This window comes from Vigna radiata, chromosome 5 (assembly GCF_000741045.1).
Source record: "Vigna radiata var. radiata cultivar VC1973A chromosome 5, Vradiata_ver6, whole genome shotgun sequence".
NCBI classification, from domain to species: domain Eukaryota; kingdom Viridiplantae; phylum Streptophyta; class Magnoliopsida; order Fabales; family Fabaceae; genus Vigna; species Vigna radiata.
Genome location: NC_028355.1, coordinates 21,740,875 through 21,759,590, shown reverse-complemented (window position 1 = coordinate 21,759,590; position 18,716 = coordinate 21,740,875). Strand labels below are relative to the sequence as shown.

At 30.3% G+C, this 18,716-nt stretch overlaps 2 protein-coding genes across 4 annotated transcripts; both read right to left on the bottom strand.

Annotated features, from left to right (window-relative positions):
- Positions 1–71: 71 nt before the first annotated feature.
- Positions 72–5,768, bottom strand: LOC106762472 (THO complex subunit 5A). Of its 2 annotated transcripts, XM_022780968.1 has the most exons (9): positions 5,299–5,768; positions 4,937–5,227; positions 3,416–3,752; positions 2,612–2,949; positions 2,249–2,499; positions 1,600–1,947; positions 1,377–1,419; positions 1,162–1,293; positions 72–816 (listed from the first exon to the last, which is right to left on the bottom strand). In XM_022780968.1, exons 1-9 carry the CDS (start codon positions 5,527–5,529, stop codon positions 553–555), a joined length of 2,235 nt encoding a protein of 744 aa, XP_022636689.1. In that variant the 5' UTR covers positions 5,530–5,768; the 3' UTR covers positions 72–552. The 2 variants fall into 2 exon arrangements, with proteins under 2 accessions (XP_022636689.1, XP_014501896.1); XM_014646410.2 differs by having other exon boundaries at positions 1,377–1,947.
- Positions 5,769–11,835: 6,067 nt separating this feature from the next.
- On the bottom strand, positions 11,836–13,992 carry LOC106761667 (transcription factor HEC1-like). Of its 2 annotated transcripts, XM_022780967.1 has the most exons (2): positions 12,874–13,992; positions 11,836–12,422 (listed from the first exon to the last, which is right to left on the bottom strand). In XM_022780967.1, the coding sequence occupies exons 1-2, from the start codon at positions 13,537–13,539 to the stop codon at positions 12,273–12,275; spliced, it is 816 nt and encodes a 271-aa protein (XP_022636688.1). In that variant the 5' UTR covers positions 13,540–13,992; the 3' UTR covers positions 11,836–12,272. The 2 variants fall into 2 exon arrangements, with proteins under 2 accessions (XP_022636688.1, XP_014500721.1); XM_014645235.2 differs by lacking the exon at positions 11,836–12,422 and having other exon boundaries at positions 12,483–13,980.
- Between the last annotated feature and the right edge of the window lie 4,724 nt (positions 13,993–18,716).

The following is an 18,716-nucleotide window of genomic DNA, read 5'->3' as shown; positions in this document are numbered from 1 at the left end:
TCTTTCACTTAGAAACTTACGAAAGGTTGGTCAGAGAGTCACTTCTTCTCTGAGAAGCATTGACTCTGGGATGACATGGGGATATCTTCTGTAATTGCTTCTGTTTTTCAATCAATCATACAATCTTTCTGTTCTTCTTGAACTGGGTTCCTTCCTATCACAGTAATCAATACAAGAAAATACTACAACCACTACGAAGGAAACCTCAGTAATGTAAAACTAACATAAATTCAATATACTGAAACAGAACTTGCGGCATTCGCCAGAAATCAAATCATATAATAATAATAAATAATCAACAGCTGAAATGAACCCATCAAAATTTCATCAGTGTCTTCGCCATTTCTCTTATTCTACGAGCCAAGAACAATGTTGTCACATGGCTGGATGAACGCATATATTAGAGGTACGATCATATGCTTGCAACAGTAAAAATTCACACCACATTCTATTGCATCCATTTCTCATCTCCAGAGCTGAGAATTACCGTTTGAGACAGTTTGGCGGGAAGTCTTAATGTCTTTGTAACCAACAGACAATAACCTACAACTATTAGGGACAGCTGGAATTGAGTTTCATGTCTTTCCAGGAGATCATCTTCCTGCGGTCCCTTCCTCTAAAACATCTACCCAGGAATCGACCAGTAACAGGCTTACATAAGCCAACATCAACCACGGAAGTACAATTTGTCCTTTCAGACGATGGGAATGCCTCATCCAAATAATAGTCGAACAACATGGCAAGACAACTAACTTGATGAGCGAGTACATAATTTTGTTGATTGACAGGTAGCATCCTCAGTATGTGTAGATTGACCTACAATTTAGAAAGGGTAGCACAAACAAGGACCATGAGCAGGACAAAATGAATAAAATACGCAACACTTGTATGATGAAGATGTATTAGGTATTCTTTTCCTCTTTTTTCTTTTGTACTTTACACTTTATTGGGGGAACCCCGGCGAGGGAGGGAAAGGAAGAGGGGAGAGGACATGGGCCACAACGTTCTATCAAGAACTTACAAGTGATCTGTGGTTCTAAGAAGCTAAATTGTTGCTATGTATTACCGTCCCATCCCATAATTCCCATCCCTAAGATTATATCCACACAAAAGATGCTAATAGTTTTACTCCAGTAACATCTTGAGTGATTAGTTACTCACCTCTGCTTCCATTGCACGGAGTTCATTGTACCACTCTAATCCTAACTTATCACGCTTTTCCCCAGAAGATATACAGCGAACGCTCAATGCAAAAAGAGGAGGCCTTAGAGGATATTCCATACTGATCTTTATCTGTCAAATGGTAAAAAGTCTAGATGAAATTGCCGAAAGATCACTGAATTAAACTGAGTAGATTAAGGAGAGTATTCGTTTACCTTAGCTTCTAAATTCACATTGTTCTCATCTGCACTGATTTTTCTGCAAAGAACCAAACAAAATTCCTTGAGCCCATGATCCATCCATGACACAGAATTTCTGTCATGGTAATTGGATAATGTATTTTCATGTTCTAGTTCAGTCTGCGCTGGTTCATCTATGTCACTTTCAGTATCCAGCAAGAAATCAGAACTGTCATCAAACTTTTTGAAACTGTGTGACCTGATTTTATTGAGTGGAGGAATGATACTTTTAGAAATTAAGTTCAGCTGTGTGGAATGGTCAAGCTTGGACATGTTAGGAAGCAAAGTTGGAAGCTCCCCATCTTCTGTGATACTCTCAGGTTCTGTTTTTGTGACATCAGAACGTTCATTTACATCAGCATCCATTGGTTCCTGTACATGCTCCTCTTCATCGATGACAGCAGGAGATGAGGACTCTCTAGGTACAGGTGGAAGTCTTACTGGTGACCAACTATCCAAATTGCACAACGGAGTGTGAAAAGCCCAAGGAACACTACTGCAGGACAAACGAGGCCAGTCAAGCTTTGCGAGAGATTCTAGCTGTTCCCTGTAAGCCAGTGAAGAATTCATCAAATTAGAACTCAAGTGTACCCAAGCAAATAGGTAAAGCAAGATTGTCAGAGATGCTTGAAAATAGAATGAAATTTTACGAAATTCAGGATACACAACCAGATCTTACAATAGGAAGGCAAACAAAGCAGCAATACTAAGAATCTAATTCAACAACATAACCAAAGCAATGACTGATAGCAAACTTTAATTTGATCAAAACATGATATTCATCTTCATTAATATTAAGATAGGCCTTCAAATTCTAAAACTGCAAACATACTACAACAGTGACTCACAGAAGAGCCAATTGAGCTTTTCTTCTATCACGAATCCTCTTCAGAACCGTCGATACTCGGTTCTGCTGACGATATAGTGAAAGACCAGATATAATATTTTCATTCTTCACTGCTCCACTGTCGTCAGTAAGAAGTAAGGGAGACACCTCAGGCAAGAATTCAATCCCCGCCAGGTGCTGAGCCCATTTGTAAGGACGTGAAGTTCTTAAAGTATTGAATGCTATAGCTTCTTGAACAAAGAGTTTGGCAGACTGCACCAACATTCAAATAGAAATAAATGGCATATAATAATAAGTTAGAGAATAGATTAACAGCTGCGTGAAGAAAACAAATCATGCAATAACTGTCTAAAGGCACTACAACCTGCTGGGGAAGCTCAAGTCCCGTATCATTAGGGAATAAATTACATAAGATATCGTTCTCCGGACCTTCATTAGAACCTTCTATTCCAACACATACAACGTTCAACTTCACCAAATACTCAAACCTTAGGGTAATAAGTTTGGAAGATTTTGAATCAGAATGCTGATCTTCATACACATAGATAATGATTTTAAGTGGATGAACTTGAAATATTCCCCCCTGGTCAAGGCTCTCCTTTGCTTGAACCCTTCGTGGCCTTTTCCTCCGTCTCTGACCATCTTCTTCTTCATCAGGAGCATCGTCTTCCAATTTGGAACTCTCCACTGTAGTGGAATTGTCTGAATAATTAAAAAATCATAGTTAATCCTTAAGTTCTATTTTGGTATGTTGGAAATAACATAAATCAATTTAAACTTCGTACAGATATTCCAAAGCTGTGCCAAGCGCACATGTAGAAATATTCTAAATTTTTAAACATCCATTTAATTAAGCCAGAGAAAAATGAACTAAAGACCATCAATAAAACATGACCTATGGCAGTACTTCCATACTAGTAATAAATTTCCTTTACTGTATTTTTATCACATTTTTATTAATAAAACCAGTGACAATTTCCAAAATCTATAAATATCGCAAGCAAACAATACAATTGATGTGAAGTTCGGGTTTAAAGTTGATTCATTAAAGAGATAATGTCCATAGGTACAATCCAGTGTCAGTAGATACGCTATCAGCTGCAAGAGTACAGACAACACATATTCAAACAAGAATAATGCTAAAATTCAAAAATCAACAATCAATTACCATTGTCCTTGTGAGCCTGTTGACGAGCAAAAGCTTGAGCATCTTTCAGGCTTCCTATAATCTCCAGATCAATTGGTTCTCCAAAGGCCTCCTTTTGAGCCAACAACTGTGAGTAAATCACGTACAGGGCCGGAGGAAGTAACTCTGCAGAATGATGCTGCTTTAATCTCTTAGTATGATGAAGCCCGAGTTGGTTTTGTACAGGCAAGGAGGCCTTCTTAAGTGATTTGAGATGTGATGGGAGACTTGTCAGGAACTTCTTTCGGTTTGCAATAGTCTGCAAGAGGATTTTCTTCTGCAGTTCCAGCTTCTCATGAAGTTTGCAGAGTTCTTTACGCTGATACAAAATTGGAAATAATAATTATAAGCATGCCTATAGCTATTTGCAAGAAAAATTCAAAGCCGCTCGGTTACTGAAGGAATAGTAATTGACAAATGAACCTTTGACAGAATTTTTCAACACTAACCCTATGTTTAGATGTGTGAAAATGGAGAGGAAGGCAACAGGATACAAATGCCAATTTTCATTATTTGCTTCAGAAAACAAAAAAAAAAAAAGTACAGAATTTAAATGTGGATCCCACGTATTCAAACACTTTTCCACTCAATTGCAGTGAAATTAGGAGCAGACCTAATTTTTGTTTGCTTTTTTTGTTATAGTTTTTAAAAATAAAAGATCGATATGCTCAACTGATGTGGAAATCCCACCTACGAAGTGTATGCATGTATATAGATTTGCATGCATTAGTCAGATCATAGATCGATATGGAAATCCCACCTGAGATTTGGTTCATATCTAAGAGTTGTCTTAACTTTGAGCTTGCCTCATATAGCTGTAAGCAAAACAGTTCAGTTGATACTTTGACATATTATATATTCGAGCAATTTTCTGAGTTTAAGAATTATTACGTATACATATGTTTATTTGGTTTAAATTCTAATTAATAAGTGCGTGTGTATAGTCTTCCGTTTGAAATAGTGTTCTCCTAATGAGGATCTTTTTTGAAAAAATTCAAATTCATTAGGAAGTTCTATAACACTAATTTGGATTTCAGCATACGGTAGTAAAGAATCATAGTTAGAGTTGCTAACATCTATATGATCTTCAAAATTTTCATGTTGACTTCATCCCCCCCTTGTGTTTAACTATAAGAGCATTAACTTCTAGACAAGGTTCTAAAGATTAGTTAGTCTGCAACAATGATTTCAATCACAAAATCGAAAATTTTGGAGTCTTTGCAACTGTGATTGAGGTCGCATTCGTCCACAATTTCCCACAATATCAAGGACCAAAAAAAAACACGAGTACAATTAAAAACCTTGCTTCTAGCTTTTCAATGCAAAACATTGAGGGCAGAGGCACACTGCATAAACGTCTGCCAGAAGCCAATATAATAAAAATGAAAACGTACAATAACTATATTGTACATTTCATTCTGTTTCACTATCCCAATTTTCCAATCCACCTAATTTCAAAATGTCAAATAGACTAGTTAAGTAGGAATTTTATCGCAAAGTAACCTGAAATAACTCGAAATTGAGCCTCCGGAGCATGAGATTGTGCGCCGCGTCATTCGACAAAACGGAGTCCTTGATATCTTGTGGAGCGTCGCGGAAAAACTCCTCCTCGGGAACAAGGTCAATGTCAGGATATTTCGATTTGAAGTCTTTGCAGGCCTTTATCGCCTTAACATAGTGGTTTTTCTCGTACATGAGGTTGTGAAGCTGCAGCGTAGTGAAATCCACCGGCGCCTTGGCACGCTCCGTTTCGGTTTTGACGCGGTCTTCCTCGAGCAAGATAGAGCGATTTGCCTGAAAACAAAAGAGAGTTATAAAGCCTAAATCGGAGAATGAGAATGAAAGAGAAGTGCAGAGTAGAGTACCTGGCGAAGAGTGATGAAGTGTAAGAACATCTGAGTAGCGAGATCCTGAAGATGTTGTTTAGGTTTTCGGTCTTTTTTAATGGAGAGTATGTCGGCGACGATGTTCTCTACGGAAGCCTTGCTGTTGCGCAACATTTCGTAGGGCGATTCCTCCGACTTGTGAGGCTCTGAGGAATGCTCCTCTTCCTCTACACCACCTATTGATCCCTCTTCTATCTCACCATCTTCCATTGATTCTCCTCCCTTCTTTCTCACAACCTTGACCTAAACTCCTTTTTCTTCCGCTTCCGCTCCTCGCTTCCAAGACAATGTCAGAGACAGCTCGTTTTCTTTCTCTCCAGTTACTTCCTTCCTGCACTAAATTCCGACGGCTACGACGGCTACGGCGGAAGACAATCAAACTGCAACTATTGCTGCTTAATCAGTGTTCATCGCTCCTCGGAGGGGTTTAGTTCCATTACATTTTTTTTAAAATATTTGAGTGATTAAATAAAACCTTTTCTTTTTCTTTTTTTGCAGATTAAGTTTAATTTTCATTTATTTAATGAAATATTATTTAAAATGTTTTCTCTTTAAATTTTTTATTAATTACTGTATGTTGAAATGTGTTTTTCCTTGTGTATATTAAAACATTACTTCGGTATGCATCATTGCATTTTCAACTAACACACCAAAATACATTAGAAATTCTAAATTTCTAAAATGATATAATCCAATCCACCCATAGTAGACCTAAATTCGTACTATTTACTGTTCTATCTTTTATTGTTTGTTCCTTAACAGTAATAATAAGGAAAAAAAAAAACACCGAAATGTTTGTAATTTGTTTGTAAAATGATCAAAATTGGCGTTTTTTGGAAAAAAATAATATAGAAATAGATAAGTCGAAAGAATTTGATATAATTTTGCTGTGAAATAGTCACGTTAAAATTATATGATTTAGGGTAGAATATTTTTTAGTTTGAATGATGAGTTTAATTTAAAGTATTTAAACGGAAATCATATTAGAAAATACTTTTTACTGAAATTATATTATCTTGATTTTTTTTACAATAAAATGGTAATACCTTAATATGACTTGTTTTTCTTTATAATTTTTTAAAAAGATTGTTAATTTTAATAATTTTTTGAAAAAATTATACTAAAATGATGTTCTTTTCCTAATAATAATATATATTTAATATAAATCTTACTTGGTTCTTTAGTATAAGTTTTTATTCGTACTAATATAATCTATTTGAATGATTTTATTATTTATAATTAATAATATTATTAAATATGTTTTCTGTTACTTAATTTTTTTGTGTGAAAATTGGAATTAGTTTTATTTTTAATTTTGGACCAATTTAATCTTCAATCTTTTGTATGACAGATTTATTTCTTTTAATCAAGTTTTGTTAACTTTATTTCATATTTTTTCTCAATTAACATTGAATTAAAATAAAAAAAAATGAGTCAAATAGTGTAAATCTTCCAAATGCTATCATGAAACGCATTTGAAAAATTCAATAAATTTAACAAAATTTAATTAAAATGATTAAATTCATATGTTTCTAAAATTAAGATACTAAATAAGATTAAAGTTTTGAAAATGAACTAATTTTAATTTTTATTAAAAGTTAAGGATAAAAACATAACCTATGTTTAATTAGAAGAACATGGTTGAGTCAGTAAAAATTGAGTTCATGAATAAACTTGTGTTGATAATATTTAAGTATTTTAATAGTGAGTGGATACAAATCTAAAATTTTTAATATAAGAGAAGTATTGTCAATTAAAAATGTTGGATAGTTTTAAAATACTTGCAAGAAAGAAAAAAAAATTAATTTATGTTGTACTATAAAAACTCCTAAGTGTTGAAGTATACATGTTTGGAAAGAAGCTTAGTTAAAGAAAAAAAAGGTTATCGCACATCCATATAGTTGTAACCTTAATCGTGAGTAATCAATGTTTAATATATTGAATGAATATTTAATTATATTGTACATCGAGTTTTTTTCCTAAGTGTGTTAAAAATTATGAAAATGATTTATAAATTTTTAAATAAAGACTATTGAATTCATTTCATTAATAATATACAAAAATTTATGAAGAAACTTGGTGATAATGGTGTTGGAGTGGAAGCAGTTAATGAAAGGACCACTTATCTTATCATCTCACAGAGGAATCAAAGCACATAGGAAGATGACAATCCAGTATTCACTATTTGGTCCTTTTCTTCCAATGTTAATGTTATACAATTATTTTTATATCCCAAATTAGTCAACTTTTTAATAAATCACACTCCATCATTTTTCTTCCTTCAAATGCTAAAATGTCTCCCAAAACAGCAAATTAAAATTTGAAGGGATTTTTTATTATCGTACATTGAAATATGCTTTTTAATACCATTTTTAATTTTTTTTTCCTGAGATAATTTTCTTAAGTCCATGTTATCATAGACTATATAAGCATTCGTGTTTTTTTCTTAGTCAAATCTATCTGATCTTCATACAATTAATGATCTGTTGCATTACTAAATACATGATCTTCTTATCATTGCTATATACACTATTTTCAATATTATTATTAAAATTATTGTTACGATCATCATTATTAATGTTATACATTTCTCACACGCATCAGAATAATAAATATTTTAATTTTATAGTGAATTTTTAATTATTTATGTTAACTTTATTTTTCAACTGGTATATTTAATTTATTAGTATTATTTATTTATTTTCAGTTATTGCGGATGTTATTCTATATTTGATTTATTCTAAATAAATGTTTTTTTTTATATTCTATTTCTCAGTTGACTTACATATTTTTTTTAATTGTATTATATTTAATGGTCAATTAACATATAAGATAAAAAATTATCAATATGAACTATCATTATATGATATGGGATGACAAGTCATTAATCTAAACAATCACTAACCAAGTCATTAATTTAAACAATCACTAACCAAGTCATTAATCTAAACAATCACTAACAAATTAGACGATAGACTTTCAATCCAAACGATAAACTAATAAATTGGACAACAAACTATCAACTCGAATGTTCAACTAACAAATTGGACGACAAGCCATGATGAACAATCACCTAATAGACTGGACAGACTATAATCCAAATGACCAACTAATAAATTAAATAGTCAACTATCAGACAGACTATCAATCTAAATGACCACCTAATAGATCAAATAGTCAATTACTAGACAGACAACTAACAGACCCAACAACAATCTATCAAGCTCAACAAACAACTAACAAAATCAAATAACCAACTATTAAGTTAGAAGGTTAACTATCAACCTGACCACAAATCAACCACCTCGTAGTAAATCATCAAATTAAATGACTTGACAACAAATTGGACACTAATCACTAAAAGGGTTTGTCTAAATAAAACCAAAGTATATAAATTCCAAAATAATTTTACTTATTAAAGCATGATCAGTCATAGTTGGATCATAATAATTATGCTAACTTTAATAAAAAAAATTTATTACAAAATCTATAAATAAAAATTTTAAGTGAAAAGATAGATTACATATTAAGTATAACATTAATTGTTTTTGGTCTAAATTAATTTGACTTTAACTTCTACCTTATATGTACCATTATAGACTTAACTTCACATCCAATATATTAACTTTTATGTTTTTTTTACTTAATATAAGTTTTAGTAAGAAAAAGGTGGAGCAAAACGACAAGATTTATTATAATATTATTACTATTTGATCACACATTGCTTTTATTTCACTGATTGGCTTTGTCAACACCTTACATAGATAATGTGAACATGTTATGTGCTGTTTCTTTTCACTACACATGGTATTTTCTTTCAGAGCTTAAAGTTGCTGCTGAACATTGAATTCTTCATCTTTGCGTCAATCTAGAGAAAGAATTTGGTTAAAATGTTTTTGGCTCTAGAACACGCATCTCACACCAAAAAATGTACATTCCACTAAAAACATTAGACTGTGTTTGTCAAGTTCTTCTCCCCCAGAACGCTACACTGTCCAATTCAATCCACCAACATTAACAGTATTTTATATACTGTTTTTTTTTTCTATATTATTTTCTTTTTGTTTGGCCATATCCTTTCTACTCTTCAAGACCATTCTTATCGGAATTCTAGTGGCTTGAACAAAAGAAAAAGATTCACTTGTAGATAGTTCAAATCTTTAAGAAAGATTTATTATATATGAGAGTTGAATAATAAGTATATATTTGTTAAACCAGCAAGTAGATAATTTAATTAATAAATTTATAATGCTAAAAAACCTTTGTTGATTCACATTCTTTTCACATATTTGTTAAACCAGCAAGTATTTTACAAGATTAAACTGATTCAATAAACAAGTGCATATAGACTATAAACAATGCATATATGTTTTACATGATTTTTATTTTGGAGAAGTTTACGTAACTTTTTTAAGTGATGAATGAAATAAGTGCCTCTAAAATAATTCAATGCAACCACTACATGTAGAGATATTTTTATTTATTGCACGTGATATTTTGGATATTTAATTATATATATAAAACAATGGTTGGTTAGCACTCTACCCTTGAATTACAGACAACTTGGCCTCCCATGAAGTGAACCAATTAAAGTTTAGAAGATGAGAGATGTTAGAGTCACGACAAGACAAGCAAATAGCCATTTCTAATATCTTTCTCTTTATCTCTTCCACCTCTCCTGAGATACTCCATACCATCCTTTTTCTAGCAACCAAGTTATTTTCTAAAATCCGTGCACAATATTTTTTTGTAATCATCTTACAGATACAGATTTAATTCAGTACAGTATTAACATGTTAAGACGAACTTTTTTTTCTTCCCTAAATACAAAATATGAAGTGAAGGCCTTATTTTATGTATAAAAATAAACTTAAACAGCCAAGAGTCGATGCATAACATTTTGACGAAAGAAAAAAAAAATAATCTAACAAATATTGCATCTAAAGTGAAAAAAGTACATATATTCATCTAATTATAATTTAAGTTATTAAATGCAAGAATAATATTTCCAACTCAAAAATGCTTATTATGCGGAAAACATATTAAAAAAGTACAGAATCAATGTAACAAAAGACAATATAACCTAAAAAGAACATACATACTACAAAATTGAAGCGGAACTAATAAAAGAAGAGCCTCAATTCTTTAAATCTACAGGGAAGAAAAATAAGGGCGATCGTGAAAGCGATGTTCCCCTAAAACATAAATAGGTAGTGTATGATATCACTCATATCACGAGAAATATTGCGTCTAACAAGTAATGTATGAAACATAGTTGTAAGAATACAAGAACAATTAAAATTATAAAACGAAGTTTCACTCAAAATGTAAGATTTATTGGTGAAGACTATATTACAAAAATTCTTAAAATTATCGATAAAATATTATCAATGAAAATAAATTCATCAATAAATATGAAATATTAATAGATTTTATTGATAAATTTTAAAATTTTAATTATTGATAAATTTTTTTGATGAATTTATTATTTACAAAAAAAAATAGTTAATAATTTGTGAATAATATATATTTTATTTATTTATCGATTAATCTCTCAGATAAAAATAATAATAGAATTTTTCATCTAAATAGGAATATGAGTGGTAGATATGAGATCAAACCTCTTCGTCTTGATTTCATTTTCAAACTAAAGAGAATGATACTTTCACACGCACAAAACGACAAATTATTTTTATTTAACACGGTAAATAATAATATTTTAATTATAATTATATTATTTTTTTAATTTAAAATCATAATATATATTATTATACTATTAAAGTAGTATCAAATGAGTGTTTTTTTTAAAACCGTATCAAACTATCTTTTTTCCAAACTAAAATCTCATTCTTCAATTTTACAATCTTTTAGGATTCTTCTTAGTTATTCAGTATAGAAATAACTGTATTATATATATATATATATATATATATATATATATATATATATATATATATATATATATATATAATATGATTGTCCACAAAATACAATCACAATTCACTGTGTATGTTTAAATTATTGACTTTTTATTGAAACATTAGATCCAATAGAAATGGTTATTTACTTATGGAAAATGATATTTTTGACACTATTTTGACACTCCACACGTGTTAAAATGTAGTTGGACGATATCAAGTTAAAAAAAGAAATTTTGATTTTTCTCTTTCAAATATATCCTTGTCTCAGTTTTGTTTAGTTTGAAATCGTCCAACCACATTTTGACACATATACAGTATCAAAATGATGTTAAAAATAATATTAAAATATCATTTTCCTTTACTTATTTCAGAATGATAGTCTCGCAAATAAAATAGTTTCTACTAACCCTCGGTAAAGATATTAGCGAAGTTTCAAGTTACTATTATTATTAAGCCGGAAGAAGTTATTTGGACATCGGCAATGGTTAAGTTATAAATTAGCATTTTTACTTAAGGAAGCTAAGTAAAAAGCTTATTATAATTGTATTGCTGAACTAACAGGCATGTTTGTTTAAGAAATTACATCGATCTCCTTAATTCTAAGTGGTAGTTGTATTCTGTTTAACTTTTAAAAATAAGTATTTAGTTATTTAATTGTAATATAAGAAGGGTAAATTATGAAAATAAAGCATAGTGTGAGGTGGAGAAACACGTAAGATTTGGGGTGGAGGAAGCAGATGGCGATCACGTGTGAGGGGATGAGGTGGAAGGACGTCATGGCCATGGCTGATAGTAAACGCAACCACCGCATTGGTGTCAGATAATCACGTGGATTTCTCATGCATCTTCTCCTCTATCCCCGTGCTTTTCTTTTCTTCATACGTTGCTAAATCATCTTCTTTTTTTCCTTTTATTTTTTCATTTGCAAACTATTTAATATAAACCAGATTTGGCTGTGTATATTATTGATGATGATACACAGCATCAGCAGCTAAGTTATAGTGCACTAACACGACCACCTTACAGCTCGCATCATCCTCTTTTACACCGTGTCAACACTTTGTCGTCTTCAACTTTTCCAAGCCTCGGAAACCCTCCCATTATGGCCGTACAGGTGTTCCAAACACCACCACCATCATTTCTTTCTGCATTCATCTTGCATATTGCTCCCTCTCCCCCAACCTAATTACAATATAACACGTCAAATTCAACTTATTTTTTAAGTCAGATTAATTTATGCCAATTACGTTTCGAGAACAGAGGTCCAACTTTTTGCCGTAACTTTTTCTTCTTGTTCATAACTGTTTAACACAAGTCCGATATGAAATGCGGCGGATAGGTGCATACATATAATTAATTTGCACCAATATACATATATAATCCAGAGAGGCTAAGCCTTAATTATATATATATATATAAGAGTATTAATTATGAATGGACTAACTAGGTTTTACACACTAAGGGAATCTTAATCATAGGTATTAGGTAGAGGAAAATAAGGGGTGAAATTGGAACTGGGAGTGGTAGCAGTACTAATAGAACCAGACATAGCAACGGGAAACCCTATCCCTGGTGCATTAATACCGACAAGTGGCCTAATATTGTTAGCAGAAGCGCGTTCCAGAGACTGAACCTGCGTTTTCAGAAATTTGACGTAGTGAATTGCCTCATCCAACATCGACGCGGTGTCCATCTTGGTTCCTCCAGGGACCAGTCTCTGCAGGATCCTTATCCTCTCGCTGATCCTCTCTCTGCGGTGCCGCGCTGCCACACTCTGAGGGTCCTTCGAAATCTTCACGTTCCTCCGCTTCGGCGCCTTCACCGACTCAGGGTCTATGTGTATCGGCTGCATCGCCGCCATCCTGAATATCATCTCCCTCATCGCCGCCATGGAGCTCCGCTTGTCACCGTAAGGGTTTGCAGTTGCAGTTGCAGTTGCAGTTGCACCCTCGGTTGGTGTTTGTTGAAGCATTATTGGGGTAGGGTTGTTGGTGTTGTCGGAGAAAGAGATTATAGCGGAGGATGTGGGTGATGGTATTAAGTGCGTGAATGAGTAAGAGGACCAAGGTAAGGGGCTGGGAGGGTTATTATCTAGTAAATCTGCTAGTGGCATGGTACTACCACTGCGTATATTGTTGTTGTTACTGTAGAAGCCTTCTTGGGGATGAAAACCATCCATGATGTTGGTGTCACCATAGGGTTCAGAGAATTGAGGGAGGTGTTGCATCATCATGGTCGTGATGTCCATCTGCTGCTGCTGCTGCTCCTCCTCCGGCTTTAACTGCTCCACAGTGTCCATTAATGGGTTGTTTCAGCTTGCTCAAGGAAAAGGTGAAGTGAAAATGGTGAGAGTGAGGTGTAAAGGAAAAAAGATGGACAAGTATTTAAAGGGTAACTGAAAAAACTGAGAAAATTAGCAGAAGGGTACAGAGGGATGGGGAAGAAAAAGAAGAATATATATTTAGCAGTGGAATCGGGAGTTGAGTTTCTCTCAGAATTTGCAGTGTGAGAAGAGTTTGTTAGAATGGTGAGAAAGGAGGGGGCAATAGTGAAAAATAAATAAAACCAATATAATAGTGATATTGGGAACAGACTGCAGAAAATGATCAACACCTGGGAAGCGGTGACTCTCTACATCTTTATATATATATATATAAAGAAATAACATGTTATAATATTGTTCTTATAAACTATATATTACTGAAGATACTCCAACCTGTGTGAAATCAAGTAATTACAAAAATGTTTGGTGAACTTTGCTAGCAAAACTCAGATGATTTATTTTTTAATAAATAATAAAATATATGAAAATGAGTATGTTAAAGAGCATATTGTTAATTGCTCTCATTAAACAAAAGGAAATAACTGAAAAATACTAAAGAAATATTATTTGTAAATTTTATTATGTGGTTTAAGAGAATATGATATGTACATAGTTTTTCATATTAATACAAACACTCGAACTCTTTGTTAATAAGTCAGTCTTATTATTCAAGTGAATATAATTAGTATTTTTAAAATGATATATGCAAGTATGTAATATTTTATTATTTAATACATAGGGGAACCATTGCGTTGGAAGATATATAACTTCTATTCTTTCCTTCGTTATCGCGTTTATGCTATAAATTGTTGTAGTAAAATAATTTACATTTATTATTCTTTTTAATGTATAATTATAGATTCCCTAAATATTGGAAGCAGAAATTTTTTATTTTTTATGTATCATAGTCCTTAGACTCAACTCTAAGCACTGCCCCTCCAAAAAAATAGCCATACTTTATAAAAAATAAAAATAAAAACCTTCCATAAAATTTCAAAGCTTTGTTTAAGAAAACTAGTGACAGATAATATTAGACATAATGATAGCCTAGTTATTCAATATTTATGGGGGATTTGTATATAGCTGATTGAGTTAACTGAATAAATAATTTTTAATAATAATTTTGCATTAATAATTATTTTGATTAATTGAAGAAAATATTAAGTACTTCGTATATTTTTAAAACATTAAATAGATAAGATATCGTTCAATATATTTATTTATAAATATTAAGAAAAATTGTAAAAATGATAAGATAATTAAAATATTAATTTAATAATACTTAGGCCTTGTTCACTTGAGTGGATTTGGAGGAGAGTGATTGAGAGAATTTGAAGATAAATTTTTTTGTTGTTTATTTGAATAGATTTGGAGATAAATGGGAATGAATTTGGAAGTAAATTTTTTTAATTTGTGACATAAATTAAATTCTACATTATTTCTTACAAATTTTATTTCTAAATTCACTCTCGCTTACCTCCAAATTCACTCAAATAAATAAAAAAAAATATCTTCAAATCTTCTCAAATCTACTCCATTACTCTCCCTCTAATCCACTCAAGTAAACAGGAATTGACCTTAAGGATGGTGATCCGGGACAAATCATACAGTCAATTCACCGGTAAATATATTTTAGTTGATCTTTATTTTTACTAGATACGTAGGTTTGAGATTAAAAAATTATAATAAAATTTTAAATATTGTTTTTCATGTAAGTTGATGTAAAAACTCAGAGTTATGCATGACGAATTAAAACCATTAACTCATATATCTTACTTATATGAGTAAAACTATCCTAATCTATTTTATGTAATTAACATTATAGATTATTCTCATTTAGATTTGAGTGTGGATGTTATAAATAAGGTGAATATTTTTGTAAATGCCTGAATTTATGATTTTAGAAGTCATTGACTAATAATGAAGGGAAGGATGATTGTATTGTAGTGAATGATGAATGAAAGATGCTACGTCACCTACGTGGCATTGAATTTGAAGGTTTCATAGATAAGTGTCCAAAATAATTATTGTCATCTTTTATTGACATTTATATACATTAAATGTTGTTGGACTCACCAATTCTTTCAACCAATTTAAGTAAACTTGTTCATTGTACCTTACACATGTTTATCAAAAAATACTTCTTATTTTAGCACTATAAAATTCTATAATAATATAAACTTCCAGGCAATAATATCATTGATTCTGTTTGTCCCTCATTAAGGACATACGCAACTACTTATTTTTAAGCATTTTCAAAAAATGGTTCTAATCCGAGAATGTTTTCTGGCTCTATTCTAAATGCGAAAATCAAATTTTATTTCTTAATTCTCCTTAAAATAAACTATTCTAGTCATCAGTGTTTCTTTTAACTAATTCTTTTTTATTGCGAGAAAACATACTAATTTTGAGTTCTTAATATTTTGTAAGGAAGTCGTATTATAAACCTTTATATTTTCATTTAAATTTGTTTTATTACAAATTTTATATATCCAAATTATCTACGATATTTATATATAAATTTTATATATAACATGTAGATAATATAAATATCACATACGAATTTTACCGACTTTAAAAAATAAATTACAGACAAATTTTTATCTATTAATTATTTATGTATGTTATTTTGAGAATGACAAAAAAATTTGCAAAGGAGAGAATATGTATGTAATAATACAATATCCGTATGTAAGTAAAAATAAAATTATCTACTACTTTTACATACGAATTTAAGAAATAATTAATTATTTAAAATTTTTTTACTCACAAATAACTTATTAACTTGTTTTTCAAAATTTTATAAATGTTTTTAAAATTTTAATTGATTAATTAATATTTTTAATGGAATGATTAAAATAATTATTATCTTATATATCAAATTATTTTATTATAATTAATAATTGAAATTTAATGTGTAAGTAAAAAAAAATTGCAATATTATTATATATTAACGTTTTTTAAATAATATATTATAAAAAATAAGTTTGTTGACTAACTTATCTCACATCACCAATTTAGTTGGCCAAACAGAACATAAAGATAAATTAACATATTAGAAACTTAAACCTAATTCATCAAATCTTGACGAAAGAATTATTATAAACTTGTGTTTTGAGATCCTAAATAAAGATATTTTAAATGCCTTTATGAATAATTCTCATTTCAAAATTTAAGGTTAGAATCCATTGAGAAGTGAAAGTATCAAAGTACTATCCTAATTTATTTTTTTTAATGTTTTGTTTACATACGATGATACTCTTGTATACAGGGAATTTGGTGGTACGAATTTCTGGTGTCATTCATGTTTTATCAACTAAATTGTGAAAGAGAAAAATAATGGTTTTAGAGAATAACTTCAACATCACATCTCGTCAAGAGTGAAAAGAAGAATTGGGTGGATGAAATATGTTTTTCGGATTGTCTTCCTTCACGTGCCCATAAAAAAACATTTATATATATATATAACACCATTAAATTTTGGATCAAAAAGTGATTATTTAAAATATAATATTGATGTTTCGATTTTTTATAAGTATATACAATTTAAAGTTTATCATATTATTTTGTAAGAAAAATTATTATATTGAATAATAATATACAGTAAGTCCGAATATCGTTTCCTAAGAGACTCTTAGGTCTAATTGTTTATGTGAATTGATTTCTTAAGACTTGATAAAGATTGAATTTTGGGTTTATAATGCAGAAATTAAAATAAAAATGCAAATGCAAAAGCTTGATTAATTGACAGACAAAATATATGGATGAATGGTGTTGTTGGGGTTTACGGTTTCATCCTAATTCACTATCCTATATTTACTATTCTTATTAAATTCAACTTTGTTATCAATGTTCATGCAACTTTCTAATTCACTCTAAACCCGATGTCTCGGCGAAGAGAGCCTATTTCCAATTACTAGTTTACTATGTCTAGTCTCCTTAGTAATTAGTCATGTATTTTAGTATTCAGAAGCTTAAATCAATTGACTGTCCGATTCCTATGTCTACGTAATATTTCATAATCAAGATAATTCCCCTCATGTCTAGATTTTCCCGTATGTGTCCATATCGACAAAATCAATGATCATGACATTGAATGAGTTAAACAATGCAAGCATAAAGTATAGAGAAGAAAACTCAAACTATTAATATATATATATATATATATATATATATATATATATATATATATATATATATATAATAATAATAAAAGTAACAATAATTATAAAAGATAAAAAAGTAATTTTATATTTTAATTTATTAAAAAAAATGTAATTTCACATTCATCAAATCTTTTTCAAACTTTCACAAAGTTAATTTTCAAATCTATTCAATTTCATTTTAAAATATTTAAACAGAACATAAAAAACTTTATTTTTAAATACATTCAAATTTATTTGTCCACTCTTTATCAAATTCATCTTTACAAAAGAATACATTTTTAAAAAACTTGGACACACGTGTGGTAATGTCAATATATGTTATTAGATAACTTCTCAATTTAAGGTGGAGATCACTTTTCTACCATTGGATGAAATTGAGTTGGACATGTGACAACCATCAATGGAAAATGCTAGTGCAATGTTAAAGTTGATAAGGGACTATCTCCTAAAACATATATGAAAACAAATTAAAGAAGAACATTTACAATTCAAAAAATCTATTATAAAATTAAAGATTAAAACAGTTTTTTTGAATCTTATAATGTTTCATGAAAGAGAAAATTTAAAAAACATCAATATCATAAGCACAATTAAACAATAAGTTAGATAACCAATTTCTTCCAAAATTATTATAAGAACATGTATCATTGACCTAAAGTCTATTATTTTGCTAGCCCAACAGTCACAATATACTTTCTTTGGTTGAGGCAATTTTAGGTGTATGATTTGCTTTTTAAGACTTATTTGCAATATTTGTGCAAGTATCTTCAATAAATAAACTCAAGATATTTGTGAAAAAAAAAAACAACAACCGGAAAAAAAGAAAAGAGTTCAAAAAGAATTTTGTAAAAAAAAAAAAAATAAGAGTTTCATAAGAAACTATTATATGAGAGAAAACTAATTAAGAATATATTTTTTTGCCATTTAAAACATATATTGGTCCTCTATTTAAAGTGTTTGGATGCCGTAAGATGACCAATTCAAAAG